At 38.3% G+C, this 25,305-nt stretch overlaps 1 protein-coding gene across 4 annotated transcripts in view; it reads left to right on the plus strand.

The window, feature by feature from the left end:
* The window catches only part of DPY19L1 (dpy-19 like C-mannosyltransferase 1), a 96,940-nt gene that overhangs the window by 6,018 nt on the left and 65,617 nt on the right, over positions 1 to 25,305 (plus strand). For 3 of the 4 annotated variants that reach the window (XM_032401795.1, XM_032401796.1, XM_032401797.1), the window contains exons 2-4: positions 13,417 to 13,441; positions 14,075 to 14,162; positions 24,966 to 25,103. In XM_032401795.1, coding sequence (XP_032257686.1) covers positions 13,417 to 13,441; positions 14,075 to 14,162; positions 24,966 to 25,103 — 251 coding nt within the window. Of the gene's footprint in view, positions 1 to 1,607; positions 2,495 to 13,416; positions 13,442 to 14,074; positions 14,163 to 24,965; positions 25,104 to 25,305 lie in introns of those variants that run through there. The other variant, XM_032401798.1, reaches the window with a different exon arrangement.

The raw sequence follows: 25,305 nt of genomic DNA on the forward strand, positions 1-25,305 counted from the left end.
CCACTCCAACAACCCTCAGTTTGTTTCCTGAGATTAAGAATTCCTCATATCAGTGAGGTCATATGATACATGTCTTTCTCTGTTTGACTTATTTCGCTCAGCATAATACCCTCCAGTTCAGATGTTGGCGGGGATGCGGAGAAAGGGGAACCCTCCTACACTGTTGGTGGGAATGCAAGCTGGTGCAGCCACTCTGGAAAACAGTATGGAGGTTCCTCAAAAAGTTGAAAATAGAGCTACGGTATGACCCAGCAATTGCACTACTGGGTATTTACCCCAAAGATACAAAAGTAGGGACCCGAAAGGCTACGTGCACCCCGATGTTTATAGCAGCAATGTCCACAATAGCCAAACTGTGGAAAGAGCCAAGATGTCCATCAACAGATGAATGGCTAAAGAAGATGTGGTATATATATACAATGGAATATTATGCAGCCATCAAAAGGAATAAGATTTAATTTTTATTTTGAGAAATCTACTCTTGGGAAAATGGGTTGTGGAGTACAAGGGCAGAACAGAGAGAAACCAGTGGGGAGGCTCTGGCAGGGATCTGGTAAGAGAGTTGTTGGCCGTGATGAAGGGGGGTGGATTTGAGATCTGTTTTGGAGAGAGAAATGGTAGGATTTGCTGGTGAATAGGACTTGTATTGAGGGAAAGGGAAGAGCTATGAATAATTTCTAGGTTTTGGCTGCTGTAAGTGGGAAAACAAGGTGGCATTCACTGAAATCGTGAAGACTAGGGGCATGGGTGAGGGCATAGATTTGAGAGGAAAGATCAAGAATTCTATCCTGGACATGGTACCTTTGAGACATTTGTGAGATGTCCCAGTAGAATTGTCAAGTGGGCTGTGGGACATAAGGGAAGGTGTCAGAATGGAAACAAAATAGGACATCCCTAGCAAATGGGTGGTATTAAATTAATGGGAATTGATAATAGCATCTTTTACTGATACTGATATGCCTGTGTGCCAGGCATAGTTCTAAGTGCTTTAGATTTACTCATTTATCTTAAACTCATTTCACTGCTAACTCAGTCCTGACCATGACATTGTGATCGTCATACCCGTTTTATCAGATAGAGAATCTGAGGCACACAGATGTTAAATAACTTGCCCAAGATCATCCCTAGAATGTGGAAGGCTCAGGATTTGAACCCAGGCAATGTAGCTTCAGAGTTCATGCTCTTAACTCCTATGCTGTATTTTACCTTCTCTAGGGTGAGTATAGCAAAAGAAGAAATGAAGCCCCAGGAATCAGTTCAGAGAAACCTCCAACATTTAGTGCTCAATAAGTGTTAGCTTTCTTGTTTCTTCCTTTAGGGGTAATAGAGAAAAGAGGGATCATGCATAGGGATATGGGAATAAGAAGTGGAAAGAGGACATATTAGGTATGGCATAAGGGACAAGAAAAGCTGAGGAACTACGAAGGCACAGGGACCACTGGGCATCTTAGTGGGATGGCTTTCAAACAAACACTTAGATACAACTGAGCATCAGCTCTAAGGGTGTATTAATATATAGATGTTGGGCCAGTACATTTCCCTGGAAAGCCAGTGAATGAAATGGGAATTTGGGATTTAAAGAGTTTCTTCAATGTTTAAAACCAGTTTTTTTCTTTCTGAAATAGACTTCTGGTTAACTCTAAAGAACATTTATGATTATAAATGATTTTAAACATTTTTATTATTAAAATAAACAGAAGGGTTCTGAAGATGTAATATTCATGTGTGCTCAAATAACAAATGTGATGAGTTTGGATTGTGTAAATATAAGGATATATTACCAATTTGTGATTGATTTTTGGCCTATAATACAGCATCAGTACTGAAAGCAGATAAAGCTTTATTATACACATGCATATTTGGATGTTGCTAAGTTTTGAACTATAGCCTTTTTTATAACTTTTATACACTAAGCCTGTTAGGCTGTATTAATGTTTCTTAAAGTTTATGTTAATGATATACATTATCACAGAGACTGTAAGTCTGTGTGCATGTTTCTAAGCAGGGTAGCTTTAGGCTTTATAATTTAGGCATAATTTATAATTATAAGCTAATTTATCTTTTGCCATCAGATTGTACTTTCTTCCAGGGAAGAGTTTGCTAGTTTTCTTTAGTTACCATTCTAATGAGTATTAGTCATCAAAGTTAGTAAAAATTGCATCTGTTTCTAGGTCAAGACCTTTATGCTGCTGTTTAATTCCATAAAAGGCAGTCTCATTTCATAGGAAAGATCATTTCTCCATGGGTGAGCTTTCATAATTCAAGAATCAGTGAATAGGAATAAATTTAAAAGTGGAAGAATTGATTTTTTAGAGTACATAAATCTACAACTATTGTAACTTTTTTTTTTTGCTTCAATACTATTTTTTATTTTCTCAGCATTGTTATTCACCACCCCCACCGAATGCATTTAAATGAACAGCTCACATATCTTCACGTTTGTCTGGCATATTCCTCCGTGTTTGACTTCCTTTCCAAAGTAACCAATTGTCAGGTATGTTATTCAGGTCTGTCACTACACATGATCAATGTTTGGGCAGCATTTTGTAATTTTAACTTCTGGCAGCAAAGGTTAACATAACCTAGTCACCAAGATCACTCACAGAAGTTCTATTGTGATTCGTTGTGCTGACCAAGGATAGGGTGAGTTTTTCTTCTAGTTTACAGTAGTACCAACTGTATCTCAAACACAGTTTATAAATTACTTGGCCAATTACTTTTGAAAACTTGCCATCTTGACAAATTTTTAACTTGGGAAGATTGTTATAATTAAGAAGAGTGAGGCTTTAGTCATATTTTTATACAACTCAACTCAAATTTGCCTAATATGCTACTGCTCTGCACTGGATTTGTCTATTACTTCCTAATAGTAATCACTGCTTTTTGTAATGCAGCTTTTCAGTGCTTCAGTTGTCAAACCTCAGAATCTTTTCTCCACATTTTAATAATAATCATAAAGTACTTATGTAACTAGCACAGTGCCACTGTTTTCCACTACATTTAAAAGTTTTTTTTAATAAGACCTTATTTCTCATTCTTTTGTCATCTTTGATCTCCACGGAAATATCATAAGAAATCTAGAGCTGAAAGGTTAGTTACTGGAATTTTACATGTGAAGAAAGTAAAGTAGGCCAGGTGAATGGCCTGACAGCATTAGTGAGTTCACAGGGGGTGGTTTGAGATTGAAGTTAAGGTCTTTTGGCTTGTTAAGTATATCTGTCAAATTGTCGGTTTCAGATCTCTAGTTTTAGGCAACTGTCAAAAACCCATCAAAGATACATTAATGGGGGGTTGCCTGAGGGGTGCTGTCCATTGCGTGTCTCACGCTTGGTTTCGGCTGGAGATCTCAGGGTCATGAGATGGAGCCCTCCCTCGGGCTCCACACTCAGCATGTTGTCTGCTTAGGACTTTCTCCGCCCTGGTGCCCCCCCAGCAACCCCCTCTGAAATAAATAAATAAATCTTTTTTTTTTTTTTTTAAAGACACTTTAATAGGAAAATGACCTCCTATATTCTAAGACCTGATAACTCTCTTGGCAAGAGTACTACTTTGCTGGCTTCTGCTTATTTAGGGGAATCACTCTGTTATATCCTTATGGTCAAACTGTTAGTCTCCATTTTGTTTTTCTTAACTATTTTATGAAAACGACTAGATTCTGAATTATTTTTGATTGGTTGGTTGGTTGGCATTAGTATAAAAACAGAGTAAAATAGTAATAAGTGGTATCATGGTTTTCTTAACCATTAAAGAATAGGATAAACTGTGATGTCCAAGGGCAGTTTGCAATTTGTGGGGGAATCTATAACCTGAAGATTGGAATGGGTTATTGATTAATGAACTTGTTAAAATCTCTTGCCTGGGTTTATACTGTGTATGCGTGGATCTTTTTTTCCCCCTCTAAAGAAGAGATGCAGCTTCTACACTTTTTCCATTAGGTTTACTAAAGTTTTGCAGTTTTGCTATGATTGCTCAGAAGCATTTAATGGGCTAGCATATTATTTTGGGTCTATATTTATCTAGCTACTTGCACTTAAAACACTGAAATGCCTTTTTTTTAATAAGGAAAAAGCTACTTTACGAAAATTACTAATGTAGATTACTGTTTGATTTAGAAATATTTGTGTTCACATTATGTGAGGACAAGATTTTAAAGGAAGTTAGAATTTGTTGCTTTAAAAACCCATATGCTGAGCAATTGTTCTATTAAGTATTCCCTACTTTAATATATGTATATGCATAAATGTTTAAAAATGTGAAAATTTACTTTGTATATTTCTCTGTTTAGAAGCCTAATTATATTCTTTTTGAGGGTGGTGATATACATTTTCTATGCTCTGTTTTCATATATTCATTTTAAAATAAGACTTTGTCCTTGATTTTTAAATTACTTCTAAAGAATTTCCTTCCATATGTGAATTCATTCTTTTGGTTAAATGTGCTTATTATCATTTTCATGCCCGAGCTTCTTGTCCAAAGGACATCAGTGGTCAGAGTCACAGAATCCAGGCTTTCCTTCAGTATTGGTGAATCCCAATCATGTGACCTTGCACCTCCTAGGAAAGTAAGAGTCATATTTGACTTATGAGGACTCCTGGATCTTTTTGCTTAATATGTGAAAGTGTTTTGTAAACTGCAACTGATAAACAGATATTAGACGTTGTCATTGTAATTGAGAGCTTCCTAATTTTTTCCTGTTATAAGGTACTGTTTGCTCAATGCCAAATATATGGAGGAGGTTCAAATGAACTGAAAGTCAGCCTTGCAGCCATAATCATACAGACCCCTGAATTCTAGATCTTAGTAGTAGGGTCGTCATACATGACTGAATTTTAAGGCAGTCATGGTTCTTAGGACTCAATATCTCTAGAAATAAATTGAGTGCATTTCTTTTTTTCTCCATCCAAAAAAGAAAACAAATTAAAAGGACCAAACCTACAAAGACTTTTAGTTTAGGGAGCAGGAAGATCAAAATGAAAACAGAAAATAACCAGGCAGGCATCTTGGAGAGTGTGAAGTCTGAAGTATTAGTAGTAATTGTTGTAGCTATACAAGGTCATGAAGTGCGAGGGATAGAGATAGCCAAGTAAAAACTGCTTATTCACATTTGGTAAAAATGAGGCTCACAGAGGCTAAATTACTTATATAAGTCATAAAAAATCCAGGGACTATTTCTTTTTAAGAGTGACTTTCTTGCCAGGGGAAGTAAAAAAGGATTTGATTTTTAATTTTATTTTTTCTCTTTCTTCATCAATTTTTTCTGCTGTGAGGATTTTGACAATTTCTCCTTCAGAGTATCTTTTGAATTAATATTTGCCTTTTCCTAATAAAAAATGCTAAAAGTGTAGATTTCCAAGCCCCAAGTGAAAGCTTTTGAATCGGGGTCTTTGAGAGTGGGGTGCAGTCTTAATATGCCTCTCCTAGATTAATGTTCTCATCCCTAGTTGAGAACATTAGAATCACCCCCTGTGCCAAACCTAGCAGTGTTCAAAGCTCCCAGGTGATTCCACTGTGCTGTCAATGTTGACACATTGTCTTAAAAGTGTTTATATATCATGGGCCCAGCATGCTTCCGCTGCGCAACTCTGCTAAAAGTGTTTATATATCATCTGCGGGGCCTTGATAAAATGTGTATTTGGAGTTAGGCTTCTGGGGTGGGACCTGAGAATCTGCATTTCTAACCAGCTCTCAGGTGATACAATTACTGCTGGAGGACACTTGGAATACAAAGAGCCAATCTCACATTAAATTTTGTGAACTATCACCTACATTTTGTTCCAGTAATTTTTGTACCAATGATAATTAACCTTGACTGTACATCAGAATCACTTGTGAATTAAAAAAAAATCCTGGGTCGCCTGGGTGGCTCAGTCAGTTAAGCGTCTGCCTTCGGCTCAGGTTATGATCCCAGGGTCCTGAGATCGAGCCCCACATTGGCCCTTGCTCAGCAGGAAGCCTGCTTCTCCCTCTTCCTCTGCCCCTTTGCCTGCTCTGCTCTCTCTCTCTCAAATAAATAAATAAAATCTTAAAAAAAAAAAAAATCCCTGGAGTTTCAGGTTTAGGGGCTCTGGATGAATACTCAAATACCTCTAGTTTTATTTAGTGCCACTGATAATTCTAATGCAGTCCCAGGATTTAGACCACTGTGACTCTATTACTGCGTTATGATGTAGTCTCTGAAACTTGCTTTGGCTCTTTATTGAGTGGCTCAGTGCTTCCCAGCCTTTTTCACATCATGGCACACATAGGAAATGAGAATATTTGTGTGGCATGGAGTGGGGAAGTGGTGTCTTCAAAGCCTGGAGGTTACTGGCCCCTGGGGACTCTAGTCCTCTCATTCTTAGCACACCAGGCCCCACTGGTTGAGAAGCTTTGTTAACTCCTTTCCTGGTGTTCGTGGAGCTCCGAGAGCCCGACCCACTGTATATATAGTGAGTGGGCCCTCAATAAATGTCTTGTTACTGCGTTTATCATTTATATTCTGTACTGTGTTAGTTATGGGAATTTTTTTTTCCTGTTGGAGCCCAGGCCACATAACTTTCCTGTAGCTGTCTTCTTTTCTGGCTACCCACCATAAATCCCCACCTAAGTGGTAATCATGGCTTGAGGCCCGTCCCTCCCTCCCATCCCACTTTAATAGACCCTGCCTTGAGGAGGTCATTACTAATCTGCCTTTTCAGATTTCTTACAGTTAGTAGACTTTGTGCCCTTTGCTTGAGTGCCTAATGTGTTCTCTTGTTATTTTATGCACCTAAATCTTATCTCTCAAAGGTTTTATTTTTGATGTTGGCTAATATTTCTTTAATGTTGTTGGTTTCTAGGAAAATGTGTTATGCATCTAGTAGGCATTTAGATACTTGTTGACTTTAGAGCACTTATAACTAGAAAGAAGACGGGAGCTGAGCTCGTGGTATACATGACTGTTTTCTCTTTCATGAACTGGGTCCTACAGAATGTCTTTTCACTTGTTACTTCACTACACAGAAACTGGCCTCTGTTTCATTCTAGGTACTATAGACTGAAAATATGATTTCTTCCAATATTAATTTTTTTTTAAAGATTTTATTTATTTATTTGACACAGAGAGAGACAGCTAGAGAGGGAACACAAGCAGAGGGAGTGGAGAGGGAGAAGCAGGCCTCCCGTGGAGCAGGGTGCCCGATGTGGGGCTTGATCCCGGGATCCTGGGATCATGACCTGAGCTGAAGGCAGACGCTTAATGACTGAGCCACCCAGGCACCCTTCCAATATTAATTTTTTTGTAATATATATACCTTCATGTAATGGGAACCCTTTGAGCATTTTGGAATGCTTAGATATTATCTTTAGATGTATAGGTTTTTATTTAGTTGAGTATATTCTGTAGTTTCTCTTACATGGTGATCATCATTTAACAATTCAACCCAGTGAGGTGCCAGGCATAATTAATTCTAAGAGGTGTAGATGTTAAGATGAATTAAACACAAGTTCAGCCTCAAAGCCTTTGCATTCTAGCAGAGGAAACTGTTATGTGCATGAGTAGCTATTTAGGTGCTGTAATAAAGGTATTTTAGCTAGGGTGGCAGGATAAGCTTCACAAAATGCCATATTTGATTTCCTGTGACTTTGAAGGATAAAATAGGAGTTTATAGGCAGAAGCAAAGGCATAGCATCATAAAACATGTGGTATTTTAGGGGATCGTTGTCCAGTGCAGCCAGCAGGAAGGGTGTGTGGTGGGGATTAACTGGAAACAGACCAAAGTGTGGGCTCCATGGTTTGAGCCATGGGAAGTCATGGAACTTTTCAAACAAGGGGATGAGACGCTTAAACCTGTACATTTAGAAATTGACTGCATTCTCCAGGATGGATTGTTGATGTGGAATGAGACTATTTACTGGTGCCTTTTCCTTCTGGAAAGAAACTTTTAAACTCTGAATAGACCCTTGAGAACAATAAGAAATGATTAGTAATATTAGGAAGAGGTTGAGTATAGAGATTGTCAAGGTTGACTTGGAGACCTTGTCCAATAGATTTAAGGGGAGCATCCTTAACCTCTTTTTATGTCATTTGTCACTTGAGGGTTAGAAAGGCTAAAACTCTTTAGAATGCTTTAAGTATGGATTAACCTCAATTTAGGAATAAATTGTATTAAATCTTGCAAGTCATTTTGGACTTAGAATACATTTTTCCATATAAATATTTTTACAAGATGAGGTCACCAGATGCCGACAAATGGGAGAGGAGGCAATTCTGTCCCAGTGGAAAGAAATGGAGGTTTCGAATTAGAACCACATGGCTCCAGATGGTTCTTGCCATTTATCAGTTATGTGCCTTTGGGGGAAATGACCTCTTGAAGTCCCAGTTTTTCATTTGTAAAATAGGAATAAATACCCCCAAGGCTGTGTGAGAATCAGATGAGAGTATTGGTGAAGGTGCTCTGAATTTCAAGTCAAGTACTGGTTAGGAAGTACACACGTAAAGAAAAATGTAACCTGGATGGGACAGTGTATTCCTGATAAGGAAACCTGTTGCTGGCTGCAGTTGCAGGGGAGCCTCTGCGGGTTAGCACCGAGGGGCAAGGGGGGAGGCAGCCCACCTTGGCTTCATGGTTCTTGCTCTCCTCCCTTGAGGAGGACGAAGAAAGAAAGGACAGTGGGTATCCAGCACTAGAGTGCATGAGCTGGGTATCTTAAAAATGCCAATCACAGGGGGCTCTGCTTTGCAGCAATCCTGATGGGGCTGGGGGTGGGGTGTCCATAAAGGGACCAGAGACTTCAGAGTCATCTTCTCAGGAGGGGCAACTTGAGGGAAGGGAGGAAGCTGGGAGAGGAGGTGAGTACAGGCAGGGTTTGGGTGCTGGGTGGAGAGGGAATAGGGTTTAGGAGCCCCCCACCCCCCGCCCCGGATTGAGTGGAACCTATGGAAAAGCCCCCTCTCCCATTTCTTTTCTGTTCCTCCTGCCCTCCCTCCTGCTGCTGAGCACTATGGGCCAGGCATTGGGGTGGGAGCAGGGGGCATCCCCTCCCTACTTTCCCAAGGCACTGGACTTGCTGGTGTGGAGCCATCCAGAGGAAAAGGACAAAGGCCAAGACTGGCCTTAGAGAGCTGTGGCTAGGCTAGAAGGAGGGGTGTCAGAGGGAGCTGAGCTGGGGCGGACCTTGGGGACCTCACCTAGGGCTGTTGGTCCCTCCCCACTGCCTGCTGCTGTGCTGCAGGCTGGAAGTTTAGGCACCAGGTTGCTTGTAGATGGGGTGGGGTGGGGGACGTGGCTCATTTGCACTAAGTAAGTGGGGACTCGATTTTTGGAAAAAAAGAAAACAACCCACAAATCTATTACATACATAAGTGTGTGTATGTGTATCCATCCATCAAAGCACATTCAACTTAATTATGTAGACATGATTTAGATTATTTCAGTTTCCTCCTTAATTATATCAGGTTGTATCCATTCATTCAGCAAACATTTGAATTGAGCTCTGTGCTCAACTATGTGCTCAGCTTTGTGCTAAATACTATAGTATAAACTTCAGTAAAACATTGTTTCTGCCCTCAGAGAGTTACATTCTAGTTTGCTTAAAGGAGATTCTAATAATAGGAGAAGAACAATTTTCAGTGAAGAGGCTGTTCATCCCATGAAACTAAAAATTGATATAATGTGACATATAATCTGGTACAAAATTTCTTTAATCAGAAAGTGGTAGGAGTGTCCAATTTAGTTTGAGTGTTGGTAATTTAGCTGCTTCCAGCAAAACATTAAGAGCCTTTCAGAATTCTCAGCCATAGGATTGCAATCTTTTGAATTAGAAATCAGAGCAAACCTTCTTTCCTTGAACACTTTTTTCTTATGGGATAGGCTTGGATTTTTGAAAGTTTTTTTTTTTTTTAATGTTCTGATTAAAAGAAAAAAAACACACGCTATATTTACCACGGTCCCCTAGAATGCCAAAAAATAGCATATGTATTAAAATGGAAAAAAGGGATTATCAATTTTGTGACACTCCCAAAAGACTATAGACAGGGTTGATAATCACTGGACTAAATTTTTTTTTTTAAAGATTTTATTTTATTTTATTTTGACAGAGAGAGACCCAGCGAGAGAGGGAACACAAGCAGGGCGAGTGGGAGAGGGAGAAGAGGGATCCCGCCGAGCAGGGAGCCCGATGAGGGGCTCGATCCCAGGACTCTGGGATCATGACCTGAGCCGAAGGCAGACGCTTAACCGACTGAGCCACCCAGGCACCCCATCACTGGACTAAATTTAGAGAAAATCGTTTATAATCTTTTCAGTAGGCAAGAAAGCAAGAAAAGCTCTTTAGGGGTGCCTTTAGGAGTTTTTGTCATTTTATGTCTTTATGCTTAAATTATATGCTCACAAGGCAGTATCTGCTTTACTGGGGCTTTCATTTTCAAATGACATATATAGATATACACACATGCACACTTATTTCAATTTTGAATAAATTACACTTGATCTTAGCCAAAAGGCCGAGAAGCGATCAATTTTGAATAAATTAAAGCATAACTATATATTTTTTCTTTTGGGGGGGGCAGGAAGAGAGGGGGAGAAGGACAAAGGGAGAGGGAGAAAGAGAAGCTTAAGCAGGCTCCACGCCCAGCATGGAGCCCCACACAGGGCTCGATCTCACAACTCTGAGATCATGACCTGAGTCGAAATCAAGAGTAGGATGCTTAACCGACTGAGCCATCCAGGCACCCCATAACTCTACATTTTTATATAAAAATTGGTAGTTTCTGTAAAACATACTGCTTATGTCAGTAGATGAATTGCAACTTTTCCTCCCTTTTATCTTAAGAAAAAAAAAAGAAGGAGGGGAATAAGACACTTTAGGGTAAAGGGAAGCCTGGCTTTTGTCTTATTACCCACCCACCCCCATCCTCCTCAAGACGCTATGGCGTGTATGGCTTTCTTGTAAGAGTTCTTGTCCTCAACTTCCCTTTCTCTGTCTACTCATTTTGTTTACTTGCACAAGTTACTCAAGTTAGTTCTGGAAAAGCACTTAAAAAGTATCTGGCATGTAATAAGAATGCAAATGTTAGCTGCTTTATTATTATTACTACTAAATTGAATGGAACAAAGGAATTAAAAATACTGGGCAGATTATGAATTGACCCTGGAGGTTATGAAAGAGCTAGGTTCAAATGCCTGGAACTCTAAGAATTGTTTAGTGCTTCAGCGATTGAATTAAAGGAAGGCACCAAAGGCCACTTGGTACCTTTGTTCTTCTGAGGAATTGTGGTATTCTGAGGAAGTACAGAGGTGATGGCCTTGAGAAATCCTATTTATCACTCTAGAATTGTGAAGGTTAAAGGCTAAAAGCGTATGTGAAATGTATTGCCAATGAAGTCAGTAGAAGACCAGATGCCCTCTTTTACCAGAATTACTTAGTATTATTCTAGAAGTTTATTATTGTCAAATGAGAAGAAGAAACTAATAGCAAATTTATAATATAGGAGCAAAATTATCATTTTTAAATAATATTGTTCAAAATAGAGGATTGAAGATGACAAGCCAAAAAGCTATAATAATTAATAATAGTTTAGTAAATGAGTAAAAAATAAATATATTGCATAAATAAACTTCAAAAATAAATACATTAACAATATCTAACAAAGTATAATAAAAGATTTCATGGATCTTAGTAGAAAAAATGTTAAGCTTACAAGAAAAGACTTAAGAAATATGAATTAACTGTGTAATAACTATTAATTTTCCTGATAGGATTTTTGTCAAGGCAATTGAAAAGGAAGTTGAGTAATTGAACCCATGTTTATGGGTATAAAGATACGGATTCATATCGTTAACATGTGGATTCTTTCCAAATTAATTTATAAATGAAATCCCAATTATAATCTCAAAGGGATTACCAAAGTATGTGTGTCAAGTGTTGTGTATGATAAAGATGGCATTTACATTCTGTGAGAGAAGAATGGTTTATTCAGAACATGATAGATTATTGAGAAAATAAAACCCAAACTTCATTATTGCAGGGTGAAGTGTTTAAAGGCAGAAACCAAAAAGGAAATGGATGGTAGATTTGTCAACAAGAAAAAATCAAAAATTTGAAAGATCAAAGTACCATATATAAGCAAATGTCACATGACAAACCTAGTTAAATATTTGCAGTTGTAGTGATCTAGAAAGAGTAACTTTTGTCTTGTATAACCATTAATATCTCCTAGGTAAAGTGTATTTTTTAATTTTTAAAAATATAAATACTTCTTTAAGAATAAGACAATAAGATCTAGACTGGTTTTCATTTCTAAGAGCATTTTCATAGTTCAGTTCCTCATTAGTTATTTAATCAGAAGTCTGCAATAAGATGAATCTTGTGGCATAAGAAAATTGTTATTTTCTGGATTCATCTTAATATGTTTTTTGTACTTGGACAGAAAGCAACTATTGATTCTCCTATGAGACTGATTTTATTATTAGCTTGTTTTCTCTTCCTTACCTTTCTTCCTTTTACCCTGATGAGAGAAAAAACTCTCAAGGCCTGAGATATAAGGGAAGCCATTTTAAATTTCTTTCTAAGTCAGCATGACTCTACATAAACTTGGTTTAAACCAAAAGCCTGATATATGGCCTGCCATGCATACCTTATACACCTGCTTTGTAAATGAGTAGCCTAAAGGAAAGCCATCTTGTCTTTAAGATATCGATCAATGCTCCTACTCCCTGTATACCTTGACATTAAAACTCGTGTTGCCTGCCTGTATGCTAATCTATAATCTTTTGAGTTTTTACAAGATGTAAAAAAGTATATTACCCTGTAAAAACTGTTTATTCTACAAAGCACTTTCTTCCCTGTGAAGAGCGTGCTTCCTGGGCAGCTGTCCTAACTTGGCCTCCAGTAAAACTCTTTTCTTACTTTTAGAGATTCTAAAATGTTTGCTTGTTTTGCGTCAACAACCCCTCCATCTCTTCCTTACGTCTTTACTTATTTCACTTTAAATTTGTTTAAAAAATAGTAAAATTTATCATAAAAATCCAGATATTGCAGCAATATATAAAAAGTGGCATGCTCTCATTTTATTCGTCCCCAGGCCTGCGCCCCGAGGTCACCATATTTCTTGATTCTAGAGTTACTTCTCACTGCTGGTTCTGTCCGTCTGGCAGTTCTATTTGTGGAAGTTTCCACCTGAGCATTCCTTGTGTAGTTTTTGGCAAATAATAGGCCCCCATTTTGTTGAATGACTCAGTGAATGAAATTTGTAGATATATGCCTAATTCTTTTATAATCCAGGCTGTTGGATTTTAAGCATAGCCCTGAGGTTTCTTTCACAGAGTCACTCTTCTTTCCCCAATTGCTAAGAGTCCAACATTACACATCCCAAATGCTTATCTTTATAATGCTTCTCTATAAAGTGAAAACATTTCTTTATGCTAACATAGTAATTTAAATTTCTTTTTCTTTCAGCTACCTTTGCAGCAGTGTTGCACTGGTAAGATTTTTTTTCCTCTGGTATATTTTATGCAGATGTTTACAACTCACCAAATCTATTTCCCATAAATATAAAGAAATAATTTCAGTATGATAAGGATGAATATATATATTACATGCAACACAATAGTCTGAAAAAGTAAATTTAACTGATAAATCAAGGTCAGAATAATGTAATTTTTTGATAAAAAAAAGATCCATTATTAAAGAGGTTATATTTGAGACTGTATTTCACTTAACGTTAACATAGTGTTCATGTTGAGAGGAAGATTAATTTTTTTAATCTTCTGGATAGAATGAAATATGAATTTCATTAATCAGACATTTCTGAAATGGTAACCCAATGACATTTATAGTTCAATTTATAATTGTATTGTACTTGACTGAAAATATTCTTATTCTGGTTCATTCTAATTTTAAAATCTAATTTGAATGTGTTTCCTATTAGAAATTTTAGTAGAACTATTACAGCATACAGAGTGGCAAACAGATATGGATACCATTGTATTTGAGTTTTATTACAAAATTATGTGCAAATTTCTGGATACCTTTATTTTTGCTTGTAGAGTTTCTTTTAAAAGTAATACTTAGTATAAGCGTCAACACTTGGTTTGTTACCCTTTTGTTTCTGCAGGAGCCATATAACACACCTCTTTGAAAATGATCGTCACTTTTCTCACCTCTCAACATTGGAAAGGGAGATGGCTTTTCGCACTGAAATGGTGAGTTTTTATGTGATATTTTCGGGTTCTAAAAACTTTAAGCTTTTTTTTTTTTTTTTTTTAATTTTTTTATTGTTATGTTAATCCCCATACATTACATCATTAGTTTTAGATATAGTGTTCCATGATTCATTGTTTGTGCATAACACCCAGTGCTCCATGCAGAACGTGCCCTCCTCAATACCCATCACCAGGCTAACCCATCCTCCCAACCCCCTCCCCTCTAGAACCCTCAGTTTGTTTTTCAGAGTCCATCATCTCTCATGGTTCTTCTCCCCCTCCGATTTCCCCCCCTTCATTCTTCCCCTCCTGCTACATTCTTCTTCTTCTTTTTTTCTTTCTTAACATATATTGCATTATTTGTTTCAGAGGTACAGATCTGAGATTCAACAGTCTTGCACAATTCACAGCGCTTACCAAAACACCTACCCTCCCCAGTGTCCAACACCCAGTCACCCCATCCCTCCCACCCCACCCCCCACTCCAGCAACCCTCAGTTTGTTTCCTGAGATTAAGAATTCCTCATATCAGTGAGGTCATATGATACATGTCTTTCTCTGTTTGACTTATTTCGCTCAGCATAATACCCTCCAGTTCCATCCACGTCGTTGCAAATGGGAAGATCTTATTCCTTTTGATGGCTGCATAATATTCCATTGTATATATATACCACATCTTCTTTATCCATTCATCTGTTGATGGACATCTTGGCTCTTTCCACAGTTTGGCTATTGTGGACATTGCTGCTATAAACATCGGGGTGCACGTAGCCTTTCGGGTCCCTACTTTTGTATCTTTGGGGTAAATACCCAGGAGTGCAATTGCTGGATCATATGGTAGCTCTATTTTCAACTTTTTGAGGAACCTCCATACTGTTTTCCAGAGTGGCTGCACCAGCTTGCATTCCCACCAACAGTGTAGGAGGGTTCCCCTTTCTCCGCATCCCCGCCAACATCTGTCATTTCCTGACTTGTTAATTTTAGCCATTCTGACTGGTGTGAGGTGGTATCTCATTGAGGTTTTGATTTGGATTTCCCTGATGCCGAGCGATACTGAACACTTTTTCATGTGTCTGTTGGCCATTTGGATGTCTTCTTTGGAAAAATGTCTGTTCATGTCTTCTGCCCATTTCTTGATTGGATTCTTTGTTCTTTTGGTGTTGAGTTTGATGAGTTCTTTATAGATTTTGGATACTAGCCCTTTATCTGATATGTCATTTGCAAATATCTTCTCCCATTCTGTCAGTTGTCTTTTGGTTTTGTTGACTGTTTCCTTTGCTTTGCAAAAGCTTTTTATCTTGATGAAGTCCCAATAGTTCATTTTTGCCCTTGCTTCCCTTGCCTTTGGCGATGTTTCTAGGAAGAAGTTGCTGCGGCTGAGGTCGAAGAGGTTGCTGCCTGTGTTCTCCTTTAGGGTTTTGATGGACTCCTGTCTCACATTGAGGTCTTTCAACCATTTGGAGTCTATTTTTGTGTGTGGTGTAAGGAAATGGTCCAGTTTCATTCTTCTGCATGTGGCTGTCCAATTTTCCCAACACCATTTGTTGAAGAGACTGTCTTTTTTCCATTGGACATTCTTTCCTGCTTTGTCAAAGATTAGTTGACCATAGAGTTGAGGGTCCATTTCTGGGCTCTCTATTCTGTTCCATTGATCTATGTGTCTGTTTTTGTGCCAGTACCATACTGTCTTGATGATGACAGCTTTGTAGTAGAGCTGGAAGTCTGGAATTGTGATGCCGCCAGCTTTGCTTTTCTTTTTCAACATTCCTCTGGCTATGCGGGGTCTTTTCTGGTTCCATACAAATTTTAGGATGATTTGTTCCATTTCTTTGAAGAAAGTGGATGGTATTTTGATGGGGATTGCATTGAATGTGTAGATTGCTCTAGGTAGGATTGACATCTTCACAATATTTGTTCTTCCAATCCATGAGCATGGAACGTTTTTCCATTTCTTTGTGTCTTCCTCAATTTCTTTCATGAGTATTTTATAGTTTTCTGAGTACAGATCCTTTGCCTCTTTGGTTAGATTTATTCCTAGGTATCTTATGGTTTTGGGTGCAATTGTAAATGGGATCGACTCCTTAATTTCTCTTTCTTCTGACTTGTTGTTGGTGTATAGGAATGCCACTGACTTCTGTGCATTGATTTTATATTCTGCCACTTGACTGAATTCCTGTATGAGTTCTAGCAGTTTTGGGGTGGAGTCTTTGGGATTTTCCACATAAAGTATCATATCATCTGCAAAGAGTGAGAGTTTGACTTCTTCTTTGCCAATTTGGATGCCTTTGATTTCTTTTTGTTGTCTGATTGCTGTGGCTAGGACTTCTAGTACTATGTTGAATAGCAGTGGTGATAGTGGACATCCCTGCCGCGTTCCTGACCTTAGGGGGAAAGCTCTCAGTTTTTCCCCATTGAGAATGATATTCGCTGTAGGTTTTTCATAGATGGCTTTTATGATATTGAGGTATGTACCCTCTATCCCTATACTCTGAAGAGTTTTGATCAAGAAAGGATGCTGTACTTTGTCAAATGCTTTTTCTGCATCTATTGAGAGGATCATATGATTCTTGTTCTTTCTTTTGTTAATGTATTGTATCACGTTGATTGATTTGCGGATGTTGAACCAACCTTGCAGCCCAGGGATAAATCCCACTTGGTCGTGGTGAATAATCCTTTTAATGTACTGTTGGATCCTATTGGCTAGTATTTTGGTGAGAATTTTTGCATCCATGTTCATCAAGGATATTGGTCTGTAATTCTCCTTTTTGATGGGGTCTTTGTCTGGTTTTGGGATCAAGGTAATGCTGGCTTCATAAAATGAGTTTGGAAGTTTTCCTTCCATTTCTATTTTTTGGAACAGTTTCAGAAGGATAGGTATTAATTCTTCTTGAAATGTTTGGTAGAATTCCCCTGGGAAGCCATCTGGCCCTGGGCTTTTGTTTGTTGGGAGATTTTTGATGACTGCTTCTATTTCCTTAGTGGTTATAGGTCTGTTCAGGTGTTCTATTTCTTCCTGGTTCAGTTTTGGTAGTTGATACATCTCTAGGAATGCATCCATTACTTCCAGGTTATCTAATTTGCTGGCATAGAGTTGCTCATAATATGTTCTTATAATTGTTTGTATTTCTTTGGTGTTGGTTGTGATTTCTCCTCTTTCATTCATGATTTTGTTGATTTGGGTCATTTCTCTTTTCTTTTTGATAAGTCTGGCCAGGGGCTTATCAATCTTGTTAATTCTTTCAAAGAACCAGCTCCTAGTTTCGTTGATCTGTTCTACTGTTCTTTTGGTTTCTATTTCATTGATTTCTGCTCTGATCTTTATTATTTCTCTTCTCCTGCTGGGTTTAGGCTTTATTTGCTGTTCTTTCTCCAGCTTCTTTAGGTGTAGGGTTAGGTTGTGTACTTGAGACCTTTCTTGTTTCTTGAGAAAGGCTTGTATTGCTATATACTTTCCTCTTAGGACTGCCTTTGCTGTATCCCAAGGATTTTGAATAGTTGTGTTTTCATTTTCATTGGTTTCCATGAATTTTTTTAATTCTTCTTTAATTTCCTGGTTGACCCATTCATTCTTCAGTAGGATGCTCTTTAGCCTCCATGTATTTGAGTTCTTTCCGACTTTCCTCTTGTGATTGAGTTCTAGTTTCAAAGCATTGTGGTCTGAAAATATGCAGGGGATGATCCCAATCTTCTGGTACCAGTTGAGACCTGATTTATGACCTAGGATGTGATCTATTCTGGAGAATGTTCCATGGGCACTAGAGAAGAATGTGTATTCCGTTGCTTTGGGATGGAATGTTCTGAATATGTCTGTGAAGTCCATTTGGTCCAGTGTGTCATTTAAAGTCTTTATTTCCTTGTTGATCTTTTGCTTAGATGATCTGTCCATTTCAGTGAGGGGGGTGTTAAGTCCCCCATTATTATTGTATTGTTGTCGATGTGTTTCTTTGCTTTTGTTATTAATTGCCTTATATAATTGGCTGCTCCCATGTTAGGGGCATAGATATTTACAATTGTTAGATCTTCTTGTTGGATAGACCCTTTAAGTATGATATAGTGTCCTTCCTCATCTCTTATTACAGTCTTTGGTTTAAAATCTAATTTGTCTGCTATAAGGATTGCCACCCCAGCTTTCTTTTGGTGTCCATTAGCATGGTAAATGGTTTTCCACCCCCTCACTTTCAATCTGGGGGTGTCTTTGGGTCTAAAATGAGTCTCTTGCAGACAGCATATCGATGGGTCTTGTTTTTTAATCCAATCTGATAGCCTGTGTCTTTTGATTGGGGCATTTAGCCCATTTACATTCAGGGTAACTATTGAAAGATAGGAATTCAGTGCCATTGTATTGCCTGTAAGGTGACTGTTACTGTATATTGTTTGTGTTCCTTTCTGGTCTATGTTGCTTTTAGGCTCTCTCTTTGCTTAGAGGACCCCTTTCAATATTTGTTGTAGGGCTGGTTTCGTGTTTGCAAATTCCTTTAGTTTTTGTTTGTCCTGGAAGCTTTTTATCTCTCCTTCAATTTTCAATGACAGCCTAGCTGGATATAGTATTCTTGGCTGCATATTTTTCTCATTTAGTGCTCTGAATATGTCCTGCCAGTCCTTTCTGGCCTGCCAGGTCTCTGTGGATAAGTCTGTTGCCAATCTAATGTTTCTACCATTGTAGGTTACATATCTCTTCTCCCGAGCTGCTTTCAGGATTTTCTCTTTGTCTCTGAGACTCGTAAGTTTTACTATTAGATGTCGGGGTGTTGACCTATTTTTATTGATTTTGAGAGGTGTTCTCTGTGCTTCCTGGATTTTGATGCCTGTTTCCTTCCCCAAATTAGGGAAGTTCTCTGCTATAATTTGCTCCATTATACCTTCTGCCCCTCTCTCTCTTTCTTCTTCTTCTGGGATCCCAATTATTCTAATGTTGTTTCATCTTATGGTATCGTTTATCTCTCGAATTCTGCCCTCATGATCCAGTAGTTGTTTATCTCTCTTTTTCTCAGCTTCTTTATTTTCCATCATTTGGTCTTCTATCTCACTGATTCTTTCTTCTGCCTCATTTATCCTAGCAGTTAGCGCCCCCATATTTGATTGCCCCTCATTGATAGCCTTTTTGATTTCTACTTGGTTAGATTTTAGTTCTTTTACTTCTCCAGAAAGGGTTTCTCTAATAACTTCCATGTTTTTTTCAAGCCCAGCTAGTATCTTTAAAGTGATGATTCTGAACTCTAGATCTGACATCGTACTAATGTCCGTATTGAGTAAGTCCCTGGCAGTCGGTACTACCTCTTGTTCTTTTTGTTGAGGTGATTTTTTCCGTCTTGTCATTTTGTGCAGAGGAGAATAGATTAATGAGAGAACAAAATGCTAGCAGGGTAGCAACGTCCCCAGAAAATATACTCTAAACAAATCAGAAAAGACCTGAAGCAGTGGGAAAAGAAAGGGAAAGAGAGAAAAAAGAAAAGGAAAGAAAGAAAGAAAAAAGAAAAAGATAAAGATAAAAACAAACAAAAGCAGAACAAAACAAAACAAAACAAAAACAGAATGTGATCCAATATGATCAGGCTGGATTATAGATCAGTGCCACACACTAGATTTTGGGTGTATTTTGGTCTGTTAAAAGAACGTTCCTCCCAAAATTTTAAAGAAAGAAAAACTTATATATGTACAAAAATAGGGGTTGATATGATGAAGGGATGGAATATGACTGTAAAGATGGAAATTATAAAAAATTTTAAAAAAGGATTTGATAAGTTGTTTGAAAAAAGAAAGAAGAGGATTAAAAAAAAAAAGAAAGAAAAAAGGGAGAGAATGTGATCAGGCAGGGGAGTAGAAAAAAACCATACACTAGAGATTTAGAGTATATTTTGATCTGTTAGAAGAAACTATCTCAAGATTTTAAAGAGAGAACAACTTATATATATTTGCCAAAAATACGGGTAACTACTATGGAGGGATAGAATATGACTTTAAAAATGAAAAATAAAAATGTTTTTTTTTAAAAAAGGGATTGATAAGATGTTGGTTGAAAAAGGGAAAAAGAAAAATTCAAAAAAAAAAGAAAAAAGGAAAAAAGAAAAAAAGACAGTTAAAAAAAATAATTAACTTTGAAAGACTAAAGAATCATGGTAAAGCCATGAATTCTATGTGCAGTATTCCCCTAGCGCTGGAGTTCTGCCCTTCTCATTGATCGGTAAACTTGGTCTTGGCTGGCTGTTCTCGCTGATCTTCTGGGGGAGGGGCCTGTTGCCGTGGTTCCCAAATGTCTTTGCTGGAGGCAAAATTGCCCCGCCCTTGCCGGTCCGGGCTAGGTAATCTGCTCAGGTTTGCTCTCCGGAGCTTTTGTTCCCTGCAAGCTTTCCGTACAGCTTTGGAGGTGGAGAGTGAAAATGGCAGCCTCCCAGTCTCCGCCCCGGCGGAGCCGAGAACTCGGGGTCCCGCTCCTCAGCGAGCCCCCAGAGAAAAGCAGTCAGTCATTCCTGTCTCCCCAGTCTCCGGCCACACTCCGCGCTCACCCGGCCTGTGACCGCGCCTTTCTATCTGGCACCCGACCCCGGGTGGAGTCTCCAAACCCAGCAGATCCCCGCGGTGCGCTCCCGCACCTCTCCTCCCGGGGGAAGAAGGTGAGTCTCCCCGGATCTGCCGCTTGTTGGGTCCCTGCTGGAGGAGCAGTGGCCCGACTGTGCCGCGGATCACGGTTTATGGCAACCCCGAGCTGAGAGCCCGCGCCTGGGCTCCGTCTCTGCAGCCGGCTTCCCTGCTCCGATCCCTGGGAGCTCTGCCGCACTCAGGCACCCCCGGTCTTTCTGTGACCCCGAGGGTCCTGAGACCACACTGTCCCGCGAGGGTTCCACCCCCCACTTCGCCACCGGAGTGACGTCCCTCAGCGGAGCAGACTTCTAAAAGTTCCGATTTTGTGCTCCGCGGCTCTATCACTTGCCAGAAGCGGCCGACGGAGGCCCCTCCCCCACCGTCTATCCTCCCGAATAACGCCTCGGATTCACTTCTCCGCACGTCCTACCTTCCAGAAAGTGGTCGCTTTTCTGTTCAGAGAGTTGTTGCTATTCTTTTCTTCGATCTCCTGTTGAGTTTGTAGGTGTTCAGAATGGTTTGATCCCTATCCAGCTGAATTCCTGAGAGGAGACGAAATCCAGGTCTCCTACTCCTCCGCCATCTTGCTCCGCCCCTCCAAAACTTTAAGCTTTTTATCATGGAAATTTTCAAAGATATACGAAATACAAAGAGTAGACACCTCCCCTTGCCTATCCCCCAGCTTCAACAACTGGACACAGCCATTTTTCCTTCGTATACACCTCCACGCATAGGAAACCTCAGACATCATATCATTTCATCGGTAAATACTTTCATATGTATCTCAAAAGAAAGGAATTTTTTGTTATCCACAGTTCTGTTGGCAAACTTGAAAACAATGAACAGCAATCACTTAATATAATTAAGTATCAATCAGTGTTTAAATGACCGATTGGCTTTTTTTTTCTCTTTACAGTTGGTGTGTTGGTAGGCTTGAATCAGGATTCAAGCCATGTCTGTATGTTTTGTGTAGTTGATGTGTCTCTTAAGTCTTTTAATCTATAAATTCCACTTCCCATTTTTATTGTTTTGCTATTTATTTATTGAAGAATCCAGGTTATTTGTCTTATAGAATTACCCATAGTAATTCATGTTATTTATTATGTTCCACTGTCCCAAGTTTCCTGAAAATTGATAGATAAGAGACTCGATAGCTGAAGGTTCTTTTTTTTTTTTTTTTTTGGCAGGAATATTTCGTAAGTGGTGTGCATTTATTGTACCGTACAAAGAGGCACACCATATCTGGTTGTCTCACTTCTGTGATGTCAAGATTGATTAGTGGCTTTAGGTATTGTCATGTTGGTTCTTCCATTATAGCCTAGCCATCAGCCTAGATCAGTTAATTCATTAAGATTATCAAGTGGTGATTATCTATTCTATTATTTTTTCCCTGCATTTGTTAACTGTAATTCTTATGTAAAGAAGAATTTTCCCATAATATTTATTTGGTTTCTCTGATGTACACTTCATACAGGTAAGACAGGTGAATGCTTGATTTTTTCTTCTTATTTACTACTTTCTAGAAAAATGAGTTGGTTTCCTAGCATTTTCTTCTGGTAACCAATGGAATTCCTTCTTTTGGAGTATATCATTATGATCTGGTGGATTTTAGCATGTTTTGTAAACTTACCTGTCTTTAGCTGGTGAGAGCCTTTGCTGCTGACTCTGTGTCCCTTTGATGTGACCTCACTAGTATTCTGTAACTTTCTTACATTCTGGTACTATTAAGACATTTCTGGGGCGCCTGGGTGGCTCAGTCGGTTAAGCGTCTGCCTTCGGCTCAGGTCATGATCCCAGAGTCCTGGGATCGAGCCCCACATCGGGTTCCCAGCTCAGCAGGGAGCCTGCTTCTCCCTCTCCCACTCCCCCTGCTTGTGTTCCCTCTCTTGCTATCTCTCTCTCTGTCAAATAAATAAAATCTTAAAAAAAAAAAAAAGACATTTCCTCTCCAGACCTGGAATCATCCAGTTTTCCAAGGAGCCCCAATTCCTTTCAGTGGCAAATGGTATTTAGAGACCACAAATTTGGTGCTAGAGATGCTTATTGCTACTACAGTTGACCTTAGGACAACAAGGGGTTAGAGGTGCTGACCCCATGCAGTCCAAAATCCACATATAACTTTTGACTCCTCCCAGATTTAACTATTAATAGCCTATTATTGACTGAAAGCCTTACCGATACCATAAGCAGTCGATTAACACATATTTTGTATGTTACATGTATTATATACTATATTCTTTCAACAAAGTAAGCCAGAGAAAAGAAAATGTTATTAAGAAAATCATAAGGAAGAGAAAATAAATTTACACTACCATACTCTATTGAAAAAGTCAGTGTGTAAGTGGAGCTGCATAGTTCAAACCTGTGTTGTTCTAGGGTCAGCTGTATTTGATACTAGATTGGCCAATGGGTCCAAGCCTTTTTAGTAAACAGGATTAAGAAACAGTTTTTAAATTATTAATTTATATTCATATTTTAAAATTCAAATTTAGGATTAGATGGTTTTTACTTACTTTGTTTTAAATTTGTATCTTTACTGCTAGCCCAGGAATCTTGGTTTCATATTACTTATTTTTGTGGAATAAAAGTACCAAAGGTATTATTAAAAATAAGAGGATTGAGAACATTTTAAGACTTTCTTACATTTCTTTTTGACTTTAGGATATATTCCATTAGGATGTACAGTAGAATTACTGTATCTTAAGGTTATTTGAAATCTTCTTCCAACTTGGTAGTTAATTTCTTTATTTTATTTTTATTTTGATATTTAGGGATTTAAAAATTTTCATTTTATAATTAAATAAGAAGTTTACATGTTTCCAAAACAAACCTACAAAACAAGATAGGTTGTTGTGGTTTTCTACGGCTGCCATAACAAATGTACAATAAACTAGGTGGCTTAAAGAGCAGAGATTTATTCTCTCAGAGTTCTGGAGGCTAGAAGTCTGAAATCAAAGTGTTGGCAGGGTCATGTTCTTACCGAAGCCTCTAGGGAGAATCCTTCCTTGCCTCTTCCTAGCTTCTTGTGCTTTCTGGCAATCCTTGGTGCGCATTGGCTGGCGTTGGAAATGCCATCACTTCAAGCTCTGCCTCTGTCTTCATGGGGCATTTTTCCCATTGTCTCTGTGTTTAACTTTCCCTCTTATTGTAAGGATACCATTTATATTAGATGACCTCATTTTGACCACATCCGCAAGGAACCTAATCCACATAGGTTCACATTCCCAGGTTCCAGTGGATATGAAATTTGGGGGGATATTATTCAACCTAGTACAGTAGGAAATACTTTAAAAAATAGCGATAGGAAAGCTAAACACCATAATATCAAGAACCATTTTTTTCCTTATCTATAAATATTGGGCATGCAAATCGCTTTCATATTTATGAGCCTTAAATCCAGTGTGGAGTTTGACAGCTGATGGGTGCTGGCTACTAGAGCAGCTCTAGGCAAAATTGTATAGAAGGTGAGCACATATTCCACTTCCACTCCCTCACCAAGGCAGCAAGTACTAGTACTTGCTTATTTTTTGGTCCGTGTATTATTCCAACCTCAATATCTGTCCTAATTCCCTCAAAACAAAAGTACCACTACTGTCCTCTTCCCCTATCCACACAGCCCCAGTCCTCCAGGGTTCTTCCCTTATTCTGAGCTGGGAGGAAGGAAAATAGTCTGTAAAATTAGTTGGCATCTGGATGTAACTTATATGTAATATATCAACATGGAGCCCTCCTAATATATTTGCATTTTTACATGTAAATCTGGAGGAAAGATGACTGATAGCACCATTTTGGGGATTCAGATGGGCAGTAGGGGGAAACATTTTTGGCTAGAGAGATTTCTTGGATCACGGTAACTTAAGTTCCATAGTAAACCACTCACTTGCCCTATTCATAAGATAGCCTTTTCTAACACTTAAATTAGTATAGGATATGGAGTTTTCTTAAGTTACATAGGTTGTCTGAGTTATATATATTACTTTTTAAATGTTGAAACTATTTTTGAAGATGTTTCGAGTTCAATTATTTTAATTAAGACAAGGTTATACTAAAATATGTAGTTCTTTTTTATAACCTAAGATTGTATTAGTGATCAGAAACCATGAGAATAATTGTAGCTATTATTTGCTTGATTGTTTTTCAAAAACAGTGTAAGTTTTGTTACGCTGGCAAGAGGCATAGGAATTATGCATTTTTTTATTATAATTATAACTTACGCTTGTTTCAGGGACTATATTATTCCTACTTTAAGACTATTGTGGAAGCACCCTCATTTTTGAATGGAGTATGGATGATTATGAATGATAAGCTGACTGAATACCCCCTTGTTATTAATACATTAAAAAGGTTCAATCTTTACCCTGAGGTAAGTTACTTTTTAAATTGTGTTTTTTTCTCTTTTTTTACTTTTTTGAAGTGTTATTTGCATTAAATGCTGATTCTAAATGTGAGGTGTAATTCAATATATTATATTTCATCTCATTTTTTAAAGAAGATGTGTATCTTTTCTTGGAAAGGAATATGGAAAAAAGATTATTATTAATTTTGGTGGGCTTTAACTGATTTCA

The sequence above is a fragment of the Phoca vitulina genome, unplaced genomic scaffold (genome assembly GCF_004348235.1).
Source record: "Phoca vitulina isolate PV1807 unplaced genomic scaffold, GSC_HSeal_1.0 scaffold4, whole genome shotgun sequence".
Taxonomy (NCBI): domain Eukaryota; kingdom Metazoa; phylum Chordata; class Mammalia; order Carnivora; family Phocidae; genus Phoca; species Phoca vitulina.